We start from the raw sequence: 19572 nt of genomic DNA on the forward strand, positions 1-19572 counted from the left end.
GACACTATGGATGTGTGTGCATGCACATACAAACACACACACACACACACAATTTTATATTCAGGGCAGATATGGCTGCATGGTTAAGCTGATTTTGAAACTGTGCCGTTTGGGTTCAGTCCCACTGTGTAACATCTTGGACAAGTGTCGTCTACTACAGCTACTACTACAATAACAGCCTTAGGCTAACCAATGCTTGCTAAGTGAAATCTGATAGAAAGAAATTGTGCTGAATCTCATTGCAAACATGCATCTGTATGGTGTATGGGTATGTAGCTGACAATATTTGTCTTTACATTGACACTGTTTAAAAACAGGTGCTCTCTCTGTCCCATATCTTAAACTACAGAATCATTGCACAAGTGGCAGATTAGATAAATTAATATATAAATACCTAGATTTGCTTTCACATCGATAAATTATTGTCATTAATGATAATGTAGAACAGTGTTTTGAATAACAGTATACAAAATACTTATATTTTAAAGGATAAACAGAAAAAAAAATGTGTGTGCAATAAAACAGAGCTATATAATAAACTATATATTTATATGTCAATGCTTTCCAATAAAATCTGGAGCCTGCCTTAAAAAACAAAAAAGAAAAAAGTGTCCCCAAATCCAGGTTTCCCTGCTTACCATGCTACCATTTCTATCCATACCCATCACTGAATGCTTTAAAATTTATAAAGTGCTTCCTTGGCAGTGAACACTACAAGTAACACCTTTGTGCCTATACAAGCTCAACACTCCAATCCCTATATACACATACATGGGGTTACTACACTCATGCATTCACACACATGTAAGACACCTGTTCCTTTGTATGCATGCATACATGTGGTGGTGGATCTTAGTAGTTTCGTCAATTAAATTACCATGCTCCTATATTAATGTGCAAGTGACTAATTATTCCACCAACAGGCTAACCTCCAATGTAATTCCCAGACAGAATCAACATGACAGTGTGTGACAAGGTTCTATCTTGTCACACACTAAGTACAATCCACCAAATGGGCTTCTATACCAAATTTCAGTTACAAGTCCTGCTTCTCTTCAGTTCAAAGATTTGAGCAAATTCAACTCCAACAATGGTACCAACTTTGTGCAAGCATGAAGCATGCTGGCAAAATGCTGCTCTTCTAAATGGAAACCTTACCTGTCATAATAGATCTGCAGCATGACGCAAAGCAGGCCTTGCCATCCACTCAAGAAAACACATAGTAAATGCTTCACAAGCACTAGAGCAAACTGATTCCTCAACTTGTTCCCTTTGCCAAAAGGTTTACAAGGCACCAGCAGGCCTCAAGAGATGCATTTGTGTCCATAGAACATGATTAACACTTTATTTTACTGAATCTTCATTTGTTGTTTATGATGCAAAAATCCATCATGCATATGTGCGTGTGTCTTTAGTAGAAATGGATGCACGTTTTCTTTTAAAGCTTTTTCTCAGATCAATTCAAACAATTTTTTTCATCAATCTATATGTAGCCTTATTACATTATCAGTTTAAATTTGAACTATTAAAACTTCACTTTTGAAGTAGCATTGTTGTATTTTGTAGATGTTAAATTTTTAAAAAATATATCTACATCACTCAATATTTTTTTTCCTTTTCAATCTAAGTATACATCTTGTTTGATTAATTTTTTTCTCTACCAGCAAATTAATATCTGAAAGTGTTAATTCTCCACTTAATACTTCTCAACACTTGATTACATTTCAAATGAAGTAGTTATCACTGCTATGTCAGTCTTTTTAACACCATACCATTCACCAGTAATAAGAGCTTATTACTTCCAGCTCCATTTAAATTGACTGGTTTGAAAGTCATATAGAGTCAAACTCAATAATTATGCTTACAAGGAAAAAGAAAAGAAAAGAAAAAAAGAAAAAGAAAGAGAAAAAAGCAGCAAAATTGTTTCATTCAATTACAGATTAGATATTATAAATAACAGCAATCTTCTTTCTTTACTTGACCAATAAATCTGCTGAAACATTTGGTATTTTATTGCTACAGTGGATATTGCTGTTAATGTGCATTAATTGAGCATATATATATATATATATATATATATATATATATTCAAAACTTAGCAACTTAAAACCATCAAAGTATATTTCTAGGATAGAAATTCTGATACTGATGGGTTTCTAAGTCATCATACTTATTTTCCAAGTATTTTTGGTACATATCTGTGTACTACATTTAAATATGTCCATTTGGAGAAGATTTGAGTAAATATGAAAGCAAAATGCATCATCTTGGACATGGACATTGAAGCAACTACAGTTTCCATCAAGAGCTGGAAAATAAGTGAAATGGGATACAAACTAAAGAGTGGGGGAATTAAAAGCCTAATACTTTATCCGTTAGATTCCTTTATTGTTTATTTTGAATATTTTAATTAGCTCAGCCCCCTCCTGTTTACCTTAGTCCTTCAGGCCTTAAAAGAGGAATTCAAGACCGGCTGTCTTTGGGAGCTCTTCTATGCTGATTACCTTGTTCTTGTAGCTGAATCACTACCTGACCCAGAGAAACATTTTCAGGTGTGGTAACAAGGTGTGGAATCTAAGGGCCTTAGGGTTAATTTAGCAAAAACCAAAGTCCTAGTAAGTAGGAAAACAGACAAATCACAGAGATGGCCCTGTTTGAGATGTAAGAAGGGCATTGGTAGGACTGTCATATGTTGTACCCAGTGCAAGTTTTGGACACATAAGAGGTGCAGTGGTATCAAAGTGTGGCAAATGTGCTGGTGGAATAAGCACTAAAAACACAGACATTAGGCTCACTCAAATGCTTGGGTGGATCATGAGAAGTAGTAGATAGCTTGTTACCTAGGAGACCAAGTTAGCAGTGGGGGAGAGAGTTCTGAAAATGTAGTTGCTAGGATAAAAATAGGCTGGGCAAAGTTCAGAGAGTTTCTACCTTTGTTGGTAACTAAGGGCCTCTCCCTCAGAGTGAAAGGTAGATTATATGATGCCTGTGACTACAGAGGATTTGCAAAGGCTTGAAAGAAATGAAGGTAGTATGCTCCACTGGGTGGGTAATGTCAGTTTGCATGCATGACCAAGTGTAAATGATTTAAGAAGAAAACTGAGAATAAACAACAGTGTTGAGAAGACAACACTGGTGTGGTCATGTGATGCGTATGAATGAGGACAGCAGCATAAAGAAGTGCTGAGCTCTAATTGCTGAGGATACTTGGAGAAGAGGTAGATCCAGGAAGACGTGGGACAAAGTGGTGAGAAAGGATCTTTGGATGTTGAGCCTCATTGAGGATATGACAAGGGACCGGGAGTTGTGGCGATTTGCTGTACTTGATATGATAAATCAAGTAAGTAAAAACCGCCGTCTTCCACACATACAGGTTGGTCTTTTCAGGTGCTGGTGCCACTTAAAAGGCACACATGCCAGTGCTGTGTTAATGCACCTATGCTGCATAAAAAGCAGCCAGCACACATTGTTAATGCCAGCATGGAAAGCGGATGTTAAATGACGATGATGATGATGATGAATGAAGACAGTAACTCGCATAACAATAATGCCTTTTGCTAGGAAGGAATTAACAGTAAAAAGGAAAAGATTGTGGATATCAGCACAAACATGGCAGTATGGTTCAGAAGTTTGGCTGCAATCAGGGGGTTCCATACCATTGCATAGATGTGGTCAGCTGGTACACTCAGTTGCAGGCTAACCAATACTTTGTGAGTAAAATTGGAAGATTGTAGTATGGGGTAAGTGAACTCCCTCTTGCAAATCCCTCTTTTATCAGAGGAGTTTGATCATCTTCACCCTACGTGAAGAAGCTACTCACTATAAGCGTTAACCATTTCTGTTCCCAAACTAACGACATAAAATAGGTTCAATTGAAGATGGGCTCAATAACTTCCACCAATTCTGTACATTGTTTATGAAAAGGTGGCTCAGTCATTTAAACATTAAAAAAAAAACCCTAAACATTTGAAGAAAAGAATACAACTTTACTCATAAAACTAAATAAGCAAAGATTTATTTAGATGTTGCTAACAATCTCCAATAACTACATTCTCTGCTACTAAGAGTTCCTCACAGGGGTTCATTTTTCCACCGTAAGGGTCAAAATTACTCCAGTCCAGAGCAGTGGCTAAACATTTACAGAGTGCAAATATGTTCTGCACTAGAATAGAAAATACTGTTAGACAATGGAACACCACACACACAATATCATAGAAAAAGACTAATCAATACTTTCCAAACACTTGTTAATCTATCAGAGAGACCTGTTCTACAATGAATTGTAGTAGCTACAATAAATTCTGTTTCCATAAACCTGCGAACAATGCTACATTCACCAACCAGATGCATTTGTTAAACATCTAATAACCTGCCTTAATCTAATAAGAGATTAAGGCAATAAACCGGAAGAACCATTAGTATGCTGGATAAGATACTTAGCAGCATTTGTTCTGGTTTTATGTTCTGAGGAAAAATTCCACTAAGGCCAACCTTGCCTTTCATTTGTGTGAGGTTGATAGAATAAGTACCAGTTGATCACTAGGGTTGATATAACTGACTTTCTCTCCCTCATTAAAAATTGCTGGCCTTGTTCCAAAATTTGAAATCTAATAAAAGGTTAAACCATACCAAATTAAGGGACTTGGAAGTGTGTGTGTGTGTGTGTGTGAGAAATGAATGAAAAATGGTTATACTTAACAGAAATATGATCTTTTTAATTATGAAACTGGTAAAGTAAGATATCATTGGAAATCAAGTACAATCTTAACATCCATTGAAATTCCTTTAAATACCAAATACAGAATTATTGGCTGAACAAGAACTGAGTAGGGAGTTATTTTATACAGAAGGGATTCTATTGTTGAATAAAAGATTTTGGCACACAATGAATGTCCAACAGCAGGGTTTTTAATTTTACTATTTTTATTTAATTTATTTCAATATTATCAGTTTCAATCACTGAACTGCAGACTATGCAAGAGTACCACCATTAAACTGTTTTACTTGGCTATTTTGCCTGTCATATTTTGTTTGATACTTAGTCGATCTTCTTATTAAGGAAAAAGACAATGTGGAACAGGTGTGAAAAGATGTGACAGAGACAGAACCAAATACCACAGGTATTTTTCTTAAACATAGATATTGCTGCCCCAGGGTGATGTATGTATCTGCAATTGCTGTGCATAGCTTGTCTGCCAAATCTCACTTGCAAGAGTTTGGTAAAACTGAGGCTGTGATAAAAGACATCCATACTACTATACAATGGAATCAATCTTAACTCTCTTAACTCTTTCGTTACCAGCCTGGCTGAAACTGGCTCTGAGTACAAATGTCTTGTTTTCATAAGTTTTGAATTAAAATCTTCCAGCAAACCTTAGTCACAATTTATGTTCCTAACACTAGCTGAATGATAACTAAGTTATTTTATTAAATTCTTTGTTATATTTAGAATTAATTGAAAGAAACACAGAGCATCTCAAAATAAGTGCAGTAACGAAAGGGTTAAGCAACATGACCGGGGGGGGGGGGTCTTATTATCAGAGTACTGTGCCAATTAGAAAATGGTACAAACGCTGTGTAAAGTGACGAGTTATGGATAATGATGTAAGTTCATAGCAAAGGAAAGTTGTTAACAAAAATATTCTCCCTGTATAAAAACATCTATAAAAACCTGTAAAACCAGCTCTAAAATCTATATATGTAAAAACCATGTGTTATTGATTTGGATGTTATCATAGCAATATCTCACTCTACATACTGAAAATTAAGAATGAACAAAATGTGCCAAAATAATAATAATAATGAAAAAAAGAAAAGAAAAAAAAAGATCAAATGCGATAACATTAATTTGAGAAAGATGAAGTTCAGATAATCTAAATATTGGATTGAAACATAAAAGCCATAACGGCTTTTATGAACACAAAAGAAATTACTACTTGGTGTATTATTGAGAAATAATGGGAAAGTGTGAAGAATAAGATTAATCTTATTTTAAATTTAGTTATGAATGAAGTAAGTCGCATTATATCATAAAAATCACCGAAATTACAATACATTTCTCTCACATAGAATTAGTAGTGTAACACTTGATAGTGGTAAATTATTAAGAAAAGAAGTAAATTTTAGAAAAAAAATCAAGGTTATCAGAGTTTTGAAGGCATAAATGTAAGAAACGCATTTACTTTAGCTCTTGAGTCAATGTGGCTAATCATTTATTGATGGATACCAGTAATTAGAAATAAACACAGAGAAAATATATGTAATCTTTGTGAAACAAATTTTCCTGATCAAGTGCTATACTATTCTACATTTTGAATATAGCCAGTATTGAACACAAATTTGTATGCATTTTGTCAGCATTTAGCAAATATAGATTTGCATTGAAAAATTGTCATTTTGAATTATATATACGTAATAATCTGCAACAATTAAAATTTATCACTACCTATATAAATATATCTATTGCATCCATTTCTTCTTGGTACTTGAATTTCTGTTCATGTAAACACTGAGTAAAATACATTTTACTAGAGTTTGAGGTAAATGGACAGCGAAAGCAGGGTGGACCGAGGAAAATGTGGAAGAGGAGATTGGGAGGGTTGGCTTGAGAAGGCAGGACGCCCAAAACTGGGCGAGATTGTGTGAGGGCGGTTGCTATGGCATTGAGATAAATCTGGCTACCGCTGTTAACAGGGACAAAACCTGGATTTAAAATGATGGATTAAACACTATTTGCTGCTTTGCTCAGTGGCATAACTTAAATGTTGAAACTGTAAGGTTTGAACTAATGACCATGCAAACTGTAACCCATCATCTTAACTTCAATACAATCCATGCAGATAGATTTTGTTGTTTTTTTTTCATGTCTAGAAACCTCAGAACACATCACAGTAGAAAGTAATATTTAATAAATCAGTTTCTAATATTTCTGTAACTTGGCCATAAATGTCAGCATTGGCTTTGAGACCCTTTATATTTATTATTTGTTTTTTTAGCATAAAACATCGATTAAAAAATTAGAAGTTTTTAATTACTTGCATTAATTACTGTACTAATAAATACTACTAGTATATTAAATTTTTCCATGTGCATTAAAATACGATGAATTCAAGTTCAGTAACTATTACTGAAAATAATACAGAAAATAACTGGAGTTAATCAAATCACAAACAATTTCTTTTTTATAGTCCTTAAGAAAGACATTCAAATATCTATATACGTAATACAGAAACTTCCCTTTAATGTAGAATATCTTGATAAACATACAGCTATATCCAAGGTAACATACCAAAAAATGGCCAGCATGGAGTGTCTCACAACATATTCTGATCTCTGGCCCACAGACGTGTTGCTTCTTCTCACTACCTTTCCTAAATGACCCTCCCGTTTCACAGAGTTGGTAGGTTTAGCTCCACTTCCAACCAAGCCTACTTCACTCATCTCTTGTTTCCATGTTGCATCTACTTGCTTCAAACCCTGAAGTAACCACTAGTCTCAATCGTTTCCTTTGCCTATCGTCACTTCCCTGGATCTCTCTCCTACCCATGGTTGTTTAAAAAGAACACCAACCACACTGATTTCACTGCCCTGAGAAGGCCTGTGTAGGCAAGACATGTGTAGGTCTTTCTTTCAGATCTCTCTTTCTCTCTCTCTCTCACACACACTAACTTTTGTTGAAAAAGATTCTTCTGGATAATTAGAGTTAATTAAAATCAAAACGAAGCAGAAATAACTTTCTTACCTTTGTATAAACCGCTGACTGAAGATGTTCCGGTTGCGGTGGCCCAGAAGACCTCCGGGGTTCAAAGTTATATCCTCGAAGAGGGGAAACTGAAAATATAGAGAAACCAATCGTTACACACTACTAATTACATTCCGTAGGGTTTTGTAATTTCCCAACTGTTTCTGTTTTAAATATAAAACCTGAAACATTAATATAATATTCATGTACATAAATATGATATCAAACGGGTTAAATAATTATTCACATCGCCAAATTATTGTTTATACCTCGCTGTTAATGTAAACATTTTGATTGACTGTCAAGTTGTGAAAATAAATCCAGTTATGTTATGATTACTGACGAGATATACTCGAAATCACGTTAAATATAATTAATTGTCAGAAGAGAAATTAAACTAAATGCAATCAATTTTTAAGACGAGAAGTTTTTTTCTGCGCTGAAGCAGTCGGCCCAGACAGAGAAAACTGAAATCGTACTCAATAGAATGAAACCGCGACAGCTGGAAAGAAGGGAAAAAGGTAGCTAAACAAAGTTACCTCCCTTAAATTACATTTTTTTTTCTTTTTACTCCCAGAACTGAAAATATCTGATTAAAAATTAAAAAAAAAGGTCAATAAATAAAAGGAATAGGAAGACATTTCGTTAATCGTAACACTGAACACAAATGGTAGTTTGCCAAAGGATTTGCCATTTTGTATATATGGAAACTGAAGGACATGTGGATTACAGAGATTCGTTGAAAAATAAAGTAAAACCTTGCAAGGGAATAAATCCTACATTTTATAATTAGATAAGTTTAGCCGAAGTCAAGCAGAATTGATATTTTAACGAAGACTATCCCGTCAATTCAAGACTCGTCATCAATTTATTTAGAATCATCCGATGCGTTCTTTCTTCACTGTTCTTTTCTCTTCAAAGAGTGATTTGCGATATATGGCTGCGGGCCGAAAGAACACATTGGTTTGTCTAATTAAAAGAAGAAAAAAAGAAACACACATCGCTAGCAGGTTTCGTAACGACTGCTATATTCAAAATATATATATCACTTATCCATTTTTCTACTAGTTGCAAATCAATGAATTGAAAGGAAATGGAAGTGTACGCACACACACAAACAAGATCGTTTGTTTAACGTCCGGTGCGTACTTCCACGTTAGCATGGTTAGGGCGCGGACTGGCGCAGGCATTTTACAGGCACCTGCCCTTCGTGTCGTCAAACCTGACTTGTATTATTTCAAGTAAGGGATTATTCTATTTCACTGGTCTTCAGAAATGCAGAGTAAGCAGTCGTAATGTCAACAAGAAATGCAAACATCACATCACCGTTTCGCTCAGACAAATGACAAGCGGAGCTGCGAAATGTTAACAGGTGTCGCGCACGCGAGCGGACGGGCACACGACGGACTCTCCAGTATTTCTGTCTACCTATTCCACTTAAAAGACACTGGTCAATCCAGGCTTATAGAAGACACTTGCCTAAAAAGCCAGGCATATGCGTGTGTGTATTATAAGTACATTGATATATATATATACGTTAATACATGCATACATACACACACACACATACATACATACATACATACATAGGCATATATAGAGATACATGCGTGTGAGCGCACATACATTTACAGAAATGCATAAATACACACACACACACACACGTATTCATACAGACATAAATGCATGTATGACTGAGTGGTTACAGAATTGGCCCTGTAATTGCATGGTGTCATATTTCTATCTCAGATAATGGCACCTTGGGCAAGTGGTCTCACTGTAGCTTTGAGTCAACCAATACATCCTGAGTGGAATTGGCAGATAAATACTCTTTGGAAGTCTGTTGTATGCATATGTGTGTGTGTATGTGTGTGTGTGTGTGTGTGTGTGTGCGTGTGCGTGCATATGTGCATGTATGACCATGAATGTTGAAAGATAAAGTAAAACATTAGAGCACCATTTTTTGTCCAAACCAAATTGTCCTGTAAGTCTGTACTTTTAAAGACAAGAGGAATAAAATAAACAAAAAAAAAAATAATAATTTCCCTTACTTGAAAAACAGACAAGTGATTGTAACATGAAGTGCATCTGCTTATAAAACAATTCCAAGATAAGTATTGGTCCAAACTATGCTAATATGGAGAGGAAAAAATGACGTCAAACACATCAATATGCATACATTACATATGCACACACACACACATATATGCACACACACACACATATATGCACACACACACACACACACACACACACACACACACACATATATATATATATGTATATATATACATATAATTGTAATACAAATTCTTCAAGTTGAGCCAACTGGCAGGAGACCTAGGGGTAGACCAAAAATGAAATGTCAGGATAACATCCAGTCTCAGTTGGTCATACATGGGAACCCAGCTGAAAAGCGTAATGCTCTTGACAGGACTCTAGGAAGCAGGTGCCTAAGGACTCTACCTCAAGGACCCTACCAGGAATAATGAGCATGGAAGGTGGACAGATATATGCACATATATACACGTGTGTATGAATGAAGATTAGTTTCGCGGTGCTGATCCCTAATTGCAGAGGGGACATGTGAAACGGGTAGACCCCAGGAAGACGTGGGATGAAATGAGAAAGGATCTACAGACATTGGGACCCGCAGAGGAGATGTCAGGGGGCTGAGACTCCTGGTGGTGTGCTGTGTTTGAAAAGACACGTCAAACTAAGTAAAAGCGTGTTTACCCTCGCACACAGGCTTGTCCCTTGTAACTCTCTCCAGCTGAGGATCCCTAATCTTACAGGCTTGTAGGAGCTGGTGCTGTGTCTAATCAAGTATACATTCCCTCTGGCATGTGTAGCTTGTATCCATCTTAAAAAGAAAGCGTCAAAGGTCCTTCCTGAGCTTTAGGCTAATAAGGCCAGTTTCCCAGATTCTGTGGCATATATTCTCCACAAGGACAAGACGCTGGTCTGTTACCGGAGTATTCATTTTTGCCAGCTGAGTGGACAGGAACAATGTGAAATGAAGTGTTTTGCTCAAGAACACAATGTATCATCATCCAGTTCAGGAATTGAAACCACAATCTTACTATCATAAGTGCAACACTAACTCCTTAGCCACACACCTCTTTGTATTCATCTTAGAAACCGATAATGGTAGCAGAGGAAATAGAGAAAGGCGGCAGCTTCCTCATGGTTAAAGTTAGATAATTGTGAAGTGCTTGTGTTGCCTTACAAGTTGACAGAAATATAAATTTTAAAATTTTGCATTAAGTGATGAGCATCACCTGAAGCTACCAGCGAAATAATTTGATAGAATTTCAATATTTGTTTTAATGTAATTTTAAGGTGTGCAAAAAATAGTCAGGAAATTATTTCTTTTAATAAATATTAATAATTGGGCTTCATGGAGGCAACGACTGAGACCTTGGGCATTATGTTGTACTTGAGAAGACCCATCAAGCCAAGCAAAATCACAGTTGTGGCAAATACAGATGTCATGCAAATGGCACGTAAAAGCACCCATTACACTCTCAGAGTGGTTGGCATTAGGAAGGGCATCCAGCCATAGAAAACTATGCCAAATCAGACTGGAGTCTGGTGCAGCCTTCCAGCTTACCAGTCCTGGTCAAACCGTCCAACCCATGCCAGCATGGACAATGGATGTTAAATGATGATGATGACTACAAATTCTTTCTACAATAGGCTGAAACTTGAGGAGCGGGAGTTAGCTGATAACATAATAGTTTATAATTTAGGGGACAAAGCTAGCAGTTTTGAGAGAAGGGGAAGGGATTAGGTGATATCCTCAACCTTAGTACTTGATTGGTACTTAATGTTATCAACCTCAGATGGATGACAGGCAGTAATACATCCATTTTCCATGTCCCCATTGTTAGGACAGATCTCTTCCAGTACAACATCTTCTCACTTTCCATGGTCCTTTGTCCTTCATCATCTGATATACACACACACAAAAACACTTCAATCATATTTTTTGTGCAAGTAATGTATTTTTGAAATGGTTTCTGCAGCTGTAAGCCCTTTCTATCTCCCACTACTTTATAGAATATATATATATATATAATTAGGATGCATTTTATCATGCTACCAGCATTACAGAGGTTGTTTGCCAGTATTAAATACTGCCTGTACTCTATGTAAATATATATTGTGTTACTGCTATTACTGCAATTTGCAGACTCAATTACTTTATTGAGTGTGTGTGTGTGTGTGTGTGTGTGTGTGTGTGTACACACTGAATTTGCTAATAAGTTGCACTATTTTATACTTGATTTTAACTGAAAAAACTGGGAGGTGACTTATATAGAGAGCAAAGCAAATGTCAAGTTTGAATATGAAGGGAGAAGATTTTGTCCTAAGATTTAACCCTGAATTAGGAGTGTGACTTCTGAGTAAAAGCAGTATTTATATAATCGCTGGTTGCCTTCTTCTACTGAATAAGGATTTGGTTAATTCACTATTAACCAAACATGAAATTAAAGTGTCAAGTGACTCAATAATTACAAAAATGTTTCAGAGTAAACAAACAGTAAGAAGGTCAGGCAAACAAAAAAAAAAAAACAAAAGCAAGCAGCTAACGTTACTCGTAGGTGATAGTATCATCATCATCATATGTTATGAAGACAGTGAAATAATTCCCATATTATAGCTGTTATCACAAAATATGCTTAATGCACGTGTTTATAATAGGGATTCTTAACTTACGACATGTGTAATTTACTTCAAACGATTGACTGCTTGGTTGTGACCTGTATTACTTCAACAGAACCACTTACTACAGTCAACAACCAGTCAGCCATGCAGATTAATGTAAAACCATTCCAACTAGGGCAGCTGTGTACAAAATAACAAAGAACTTATTAAAAACAAAACAACTTCTTCAAGTGTTGTTTTTCTTTTAACTTGCATGGTTATTTTTTAAAAAATCATCTTAACTAAATTTCAAGAGAAAAAAAAATACAACAAATATGTATTCAATACAGTCAACTTCATTTCAAAAGCATCAATTTTCCCTCCAGATTACATAAACTTTTCAATAAGCAGAATAACTTCTGCATTATGTAATAATACCCCCAATCAGGTCTATGGATAGATTTCATGTCAAGGCTTGAATTACAAATAAAAACTCCTATGACATTAGTTAAAATGTAAGGAGTAAAGAGTGGGGGTTGGAATAAAACACATCTTCAAATTACTTTCTGGTAAAATGTAAGACATAGGGTAAAATAATTAAGTATACCAAGTATTAAAATGGTTGGTTAGTCCACATTTCTCTGCGAGGAGTATAGGGCTGGTTTCCTGCTTTCTCTGGCATATGTGTACTCCTCCCTGAATGGGATGCTGGTCTGGTGCAGGGTTACTCCTTTTTACCAGCTGAGTGGACTGGAGCAGTGTAAAATGAAGTGTTTTGCTCAAGAATACTTTGCCTGGTGCAGGGATTGAAACCAACCCTCTGATCATGAGTGCAACACACGAACCTCTAAGCTATGTGCCTCCACAAATTCAAATATAATGGTTTCAAATTTCAGCACAAGGCCAGTCATTTCAGAAGAGGGGATAAGTCAATTACATCGACCTCAGTGCTTAAATGGTACTTATTTTATAGACCTCGAAAGGATGAAAGGCAAAGTTGACCTTGGCAGAATTTGAACTCAGAATGTACAGACGAAATGCCAATATGTTAATGATGCAGCTAGCTCACTGCCTTACGTATTAAAATAGGTTTCCCAAACTGTAAAGCCTCATAAAAGTAATGAAAAATAAATCTTAGATCAAATTTCTATTGAGTACAGAAGATGTTTCCACGTATTACAACTTGGCATCTCATTAACAAATTTATACATTAAACAGGTGTTTTATAATTCAAGACAGCATTTTTGTTAGAAGACAACACGGTCGTACTGATGTTAGATTTGACAAAAAATAATTTTTAGACAGATAAAAGAAAGATTTATTGGCAGGACTCAAATCACGTAGATTGCTCAGCAAATGATAGATATGCAATTCAAGTCTCATCACGTTCCTCTTTTCTGTCCAAGTAATATGTATGATGTGCAATATAATTTCCATTAAAATTTTAGTAGTTAATAAAAGCAAATTCATAGAGTTATGAATTGTGTATTGCAACGCCATGTTTTCAAGACAAGCTTTATCAGAACAACAACGATCAAGTTAACGAACATATCTTAGATATTTATGTTGTTTATCATTTATTTCACTGCATGGGTGTGATGGTTAATTTTTATGAAAGTGAAATATTTACTTAACTTTTGAGGAAAATATTTTGTTTTCATTTTTAAACTGCTTAATGCAAAATTAATTAAGATTCAACCACATTGATTTATCTGATACAAAAATGAATAGAAGGGAGTGACAAGTTTCTTCATTCAGTTAATATCAGAAACCAATGGTTTCTCTTCATTAGGAATAAAAGTGTAGCTTAAATGGTGTTGTTATTCATAGGCACAAGCATGGCTGTGTGGTTAAGAAATTTGCTTCCCAACCACATGGTTCCAGGTTCAGTTCCACTGTATGGCACCTTGGGCAAATGTCTACTATAACCATAGGCTGAACAAAACCCTGTGAGTGGAATTGGCAGATGGAAACTGAAAGAATCCTATTGTGTGTGTGTGTGTTACAACAACAGGTGTTGGTTTGTTTATGTCCCTGCAACCTAATTGTTCAGTAAAAGAGACTGATAGAAAAAGTACCAGATGTATAGAAAATAAAGAAAATATATACTGGGGATGATTTGCTTGACCCAAACTCTTTAAGGCAGCATGGCTGCAGTCCAATAACTGTAAGCAGAGGAAATATTTTGTAATGTTGTGTGTGAACTTTCTAGTATAAAGTTATATTCGTTTAAGAAAAGTGACATTGTCCTGCAATCAACTTCAATCCCACAAATTCTGATATTTGCAAGTGGCTTCATTTTTGGGGAAAGGAGCAAAATCAATTAATTTTGTCAAACAGAGTATTTGACTGGTATCCATTTTATTGTCCTTGGAAGAATGAAAGGTCAAGTTGACCATGGCAAGATAGCTGAGAATGTGGAGATGTATTCGAATACCACAAGGTGTTTTGTCTTGCTAATCTACCAGCAGCAAACGACAAACGAATAACCCCCCCCTTTTTTTTTCAATAGAGAATTATTTGTGCTAATCTAATGCAACATCCACAGAGTCTATAACCTGCAGAGTAGTTCAACACTATATATTATTCAGTTATTTTCCAGAGTTTTTGGGAAAAAGAAAAAAAGATTAAGTGATAATTTTGCCTTCCCTATGATAAAATGATGTGAAGAAGCTGGGCTGCAAAGACAATTACTTCCACAAGAATTAATACATTTAGTGTCAATGTGCACAGGTGTGACTGGGTGGTAGGAATTTGTTTTCAAACCACCTGGTTTCAGATTCAGTTTGATTGTGCAGTACATTTGGCTTCAACTATAGCCCAGGGCCAACCAAAGCCTTGTGAATGGATTTGGTAGACAGAAACTGAAGCTAGCATGGAAAGCGGACGTTAAACGATGATATATACAGGGTGTTTCAAACGTCTATGTCACATTCTAAAAACTCTTATTATTCCATGAACTACAAATGGTAGCATGATTGAACTGGTACCATTTCAAAGCTCAAATTTTTGTTTTTTCTCTTTTCAGATCCAGTAATGTCATTCTCAAAATGAGGGATGTCATTTTGCATCCTAGAATACACAAAAACTGAATCATGGACACGTGTTCAAGCAAATTTCGTACAACGTTTACCAAGCAGGTATCAGACAGACGTTTCATTTTGAATTGGCACACAAAATTTCAGGAGGAGGGGTGTTTGTGCCCAGCAAAAGAGAACAGGATGTTCCTGTGCAAAATCCATGGTGAATAGGTTTATCAGTGTCCTCCAACTGTTGGACCAATTGCAGCTTGTATGGTGTGACCAGCAGTCTTCTCTTTAAGACATGCCAAACAGTGGTTAATGGGAGCTGAAGTTCTCGACTGGGTATTCTGACTGATTTCTGGGACTGTGCTGGAAGGCTTGCCGAACTTGTTCAGCCATATCATCTGAAGTTGAGGGGTGTCCTGTTCTCTCTGCCAGGCACAAACACCTCTCCTCCTAAAATTTTGCCTGCCAATTCAAAATGGAACATCTGTCTGGTGCCCGCTTGGTAAACGTTGTACAAAATTTGCATTGAACACATGCCCAGGATTCAGGAAGGGCATCTAAAAGAAAGTATGCGCAAGCTTCAAATACTAAACTTTGTCCTATGACCATGAGGTTTTCAAACTGACAATCACTATGTTCCCTTGAAAACAACAATTTTCATTTTGCCCCACTCTCTCTTTATTGATGAAGAAACAATAGTTTGCATCCATATATGATGAACTTTTTATATACAGTGCTCAGGTGCACTACAACTCATCGTAAAAAATTACCCAAAATGCATGTACAGTACGTAGAATAATGCACAGAAAGTGAACAAGTCAGTTAAAATAAAAATAAAAGGGTTTAGATCAGGTGTACTATTGGTGAATTTCAGGAAGCATGGCAGTTTTGAAGGATGCAGTGTCCCAATAATTAACAACTGATGCTGGTAGTTTATTCCATGCTTCAACAATTCTGAGTAGAGTAAACACACATACATGCACGATGGGCCTCCACACTGTTTCCATCTACAAAACTCATTCACAAGGCATTGGTCGGCCCAGAGCCATAGTAGAAGACACTTGCTCAAAATCATGTGCAGTGGGACTGAATCCGGAACCACGTGGTTGCAAAGTGAGTTTTTTAACCGCATAACCATGTATTTTTTTAAAATACATTATAAACAAGGTGAAATAATCAGGAAATTTATCATCCAAATTCCTTTAGATTTCACCACTGAAAATATTTAGGAAGTTGTTCAACGATGCATATGTTTACATTTCCCAATTCCCCATCCCTGTATATGTCTAAGGTCGAATTACAGCAGTCTAAACACTGAAGCATGATGCCGTGGGCTTTGTAACAAAGAATTGAAGTATCTCTGCATGTACCCCCCACCCCAGTCAGTAATTCTATTCTTCCAATTGTTGCACAAATGTAGATAACATCAGTAACTAGAATACTTCTATTCAGAATTCAGGGTTGGGGGACAAAAGAGCAGATCTTGTGCATTACTTTTTCAGCCTACATACAATTCCAGGAATTTTATAACCTTGTCTGTGAATGACGGACGGTCTAGGGATGTTTAGAAGGAGACAATATACTCACATTAAACAAAACTTACTATTCTGTTCCACTAACTAGTCATATGACCAAGATTTATCAGAAATAAATGAAAGTAAAAAAGCTTAATTTTATTGGTTTAGTATATAAAAGTTTTCGTTGAAATTATAGAATTGTGTTTTAAAAGAACAATTTTTTTTAACGGTTGAACCCAAAGTAAATAAAGCTATAAATGATAGGATAAAAAACATCATGATTACAGAAAGTGGAAGACAGCCTTCTAAAGCGCCAACTGCAAATAAATGAAAGTGAAAGTGGAACTGAAGAGAAGTTAATTACCAGTAACTTGACAAATGACTCCTCTGATAAAATATAACTTCATTTGTATGCACCCACATTCATAATGAATTTATGATAAGATACAGAGGCCAATTACAGCTTGGCAAGGGTAAAAGCGATAGAATCGACAATAATAATTTGGGGTAAACAAGGGTTCTTCACTTCGTCAATCTGCTAGAAATGGCAGCCAAATCTCCCCCCAAATCACAACCCTACCACCTTGGAAACGTTAGACAATGTGGTCCTAGACTTATAAAAAGACGAGTTGGTCATGACTAGAACGCTTTTTGAGCACAAGTCTGCAGCAGCATGATGACTAACTCGGGTCTAATTTAAACAACTGTTATTCTATGGACTAAAAAATACAAAACAAACATCAACTCAGACCGTAGAGGGACTACTAATTCAAAGGTAATTAACCAATGCAAATCTTAGTCTGGTTTTAAATAAAAATCCGAAGTATATTTCAGCTTCATGAAAAAAATCAATAAATATGTGACATTGCGCAAGTTAGAAATCTGTATCGTTATTAATAATTGAAAAAAAAAACAAAACAAAAAACACGCAATCACTATTAGAGTACCCGAGTCAACAAATCTAGTAAAGAGAAAGGAAATATTTTAATATTTATTTACGAAAATTAGCTACGTTTATAAACGTAAATGGCAATGTTTTCATTTCGGTAAAAATTTATTAAGAGACAATCATATTATAGATTGTCATATGAAAAGAACATGAATGTTAAATAACCCTCCAATGGAGCTGTTTAGCCCTAGTACCAGATCTGATCAAGCAAGCGTGTGATTTAAGAGTTTACTCATAGCCATTCAGTGTGTGTTTTTTAAATTTTTTTTTAGGAATATGCAAGTTTAGATTATCTAATTGTTTTTCGTTCCTTATTTAAAAATAATAGAATGTGATCTGAAGGAAATTTGGCTGCTATTTTTAGCATGTAGAGTGAGCACGTAGAGATTCCCCACCCCCACGTCAAAAATATACACTGTGTGTGTGCGTGCGTTTCCAGTTTCGACGTGTAACCGAAAACTCCACCCCATAGACACCAACTGTTATATAAATAAACATAAGCAAATTTTAACTCGACACTTGCCAAATTCGACAAGGAAATAAACAATAATATATCAATCAATCAGATTATATGGACATTGATCTCGTTACTCAGCCGCTATTTATTTACTAAATGGATAAATCTGAGTTTGCAATCCAAATAACTCGAGCAAGGTCGAATCAACAAAACCCTTTTCTAACCTCTTTTTTTTATTTTTTAACGATATACAAATTCATCGGGATTATAATACTACTACAACCACAGGGGACTCTCTACCCGACGGTTAAACCTGCTGGAAATAGCAGCCGCAGCTCCTTCAATTCACATCCTACGGTCTTAGAATAATAAATGCAGATCGAACTAGGACGATCACGGTCGATATCCTAAACAATGGCTTTATTCCAATGACAATAAAAAAACATAAAATAAAAGAGAAAAGAAGTGACACTTTAGTGGCAACGTTAGGTATGTACAGAAATCTGCGTGGAATTTAGAGGAGAAACTAGATAAGAGAATGAATGCATCATTGAATATCACTACGAAGCCCTCCATAAAAGTGTGAAGGTCAACATTAGTTTCGGACGTTGGAAATTGACTAAAATTTTTAGTTTATTTCACAAACCTTGAAAACTGGTGTAATTTTTCGGGGTGGAATTCTCATTGACCCAACGTGACACAGAAGTCATGTCATATAGTAGTTGTCAGATTAAGGGTCCTAACATGCAAATCTCGTAAAGCTATACGGTCTAAATGAGTGGGCCTCAACCGGGTTCCAGATAAGATTTTGTAGTTAAAATTAATCTGGAATAAATTGGTTATACTTCAACAATACACAAAATAATATTTCATTATATATATAATCGAATGACTGAGGGTCTACCCAAGTAAAATAGGAATCAAAGGGGTCCACAGGCGAAAAATGGTTGAGAACAAGTGGTCCAAATGCATCAAATGAATCGTTCTTGTGCGTCCTCTGACTCAAGAGCCAAGTCGTAAACGAGGACAAAACGGTCCTTCGTATGTTCAGTTCAGCCAACCACAAAGATTCACAATTTCTGTGTCTCTAAGTAAGCACAAAGCACATATTTGGCAAAGTAGGGAAAAGTATATTACAAAAATATACGCTGAAATAGGCATAATGAAAGTATCGTTCACTATGAATTTTATATATATATATATATATATATATATATATATATATATAT

General features: G+C 35.7%; 1 protein-coding gene across 7 annotated transcripts in view; it reads right to left on the bottom strand.

Moving 5' to 3' along the window:
- LOC106869147 (5'-AMP-activated protein kinase subunit gamma-1) overlaps positions 1-19572 on the bottom strand; it is a 486366-nt gene that overhangs the window by 42292 nt on the left and 424502 nt on the right. For 6 of the 7 annotated variants that reach the window (XM_052970373.1, XM_052970371.1, XM_014914748.2 and 3 more), the window contains one exon: positions 7742-7830. In XM_052970373.1, the coding sequence (XP_052826333.1) occupies positions 7742-7830 (89 nt within the window). Of the gene's footprint in view, positions 1-7741; positions 7831-9792; positions 9853-19572 lie in introns of those variants that run through there. The other variant, XM_014914752.2, reaches the window with a different exon arrangement.

The sequence above is a fragment of the Octopus bimaculoides genome, chromosome 9, assembly GCF_001194135.2.
Source record: "Octopus bimaculoides isolate UCB-OBI-ISO-001 chromosome 9, ASM119413v2, whole genome shotgun sequence".
Taxonomy (NCBI): Eukaryota; Metazoa; Mollusca; class Cephalopoda; order Octopoda; family Octopodidae; genus Octopus; species Octopus bimaculoides.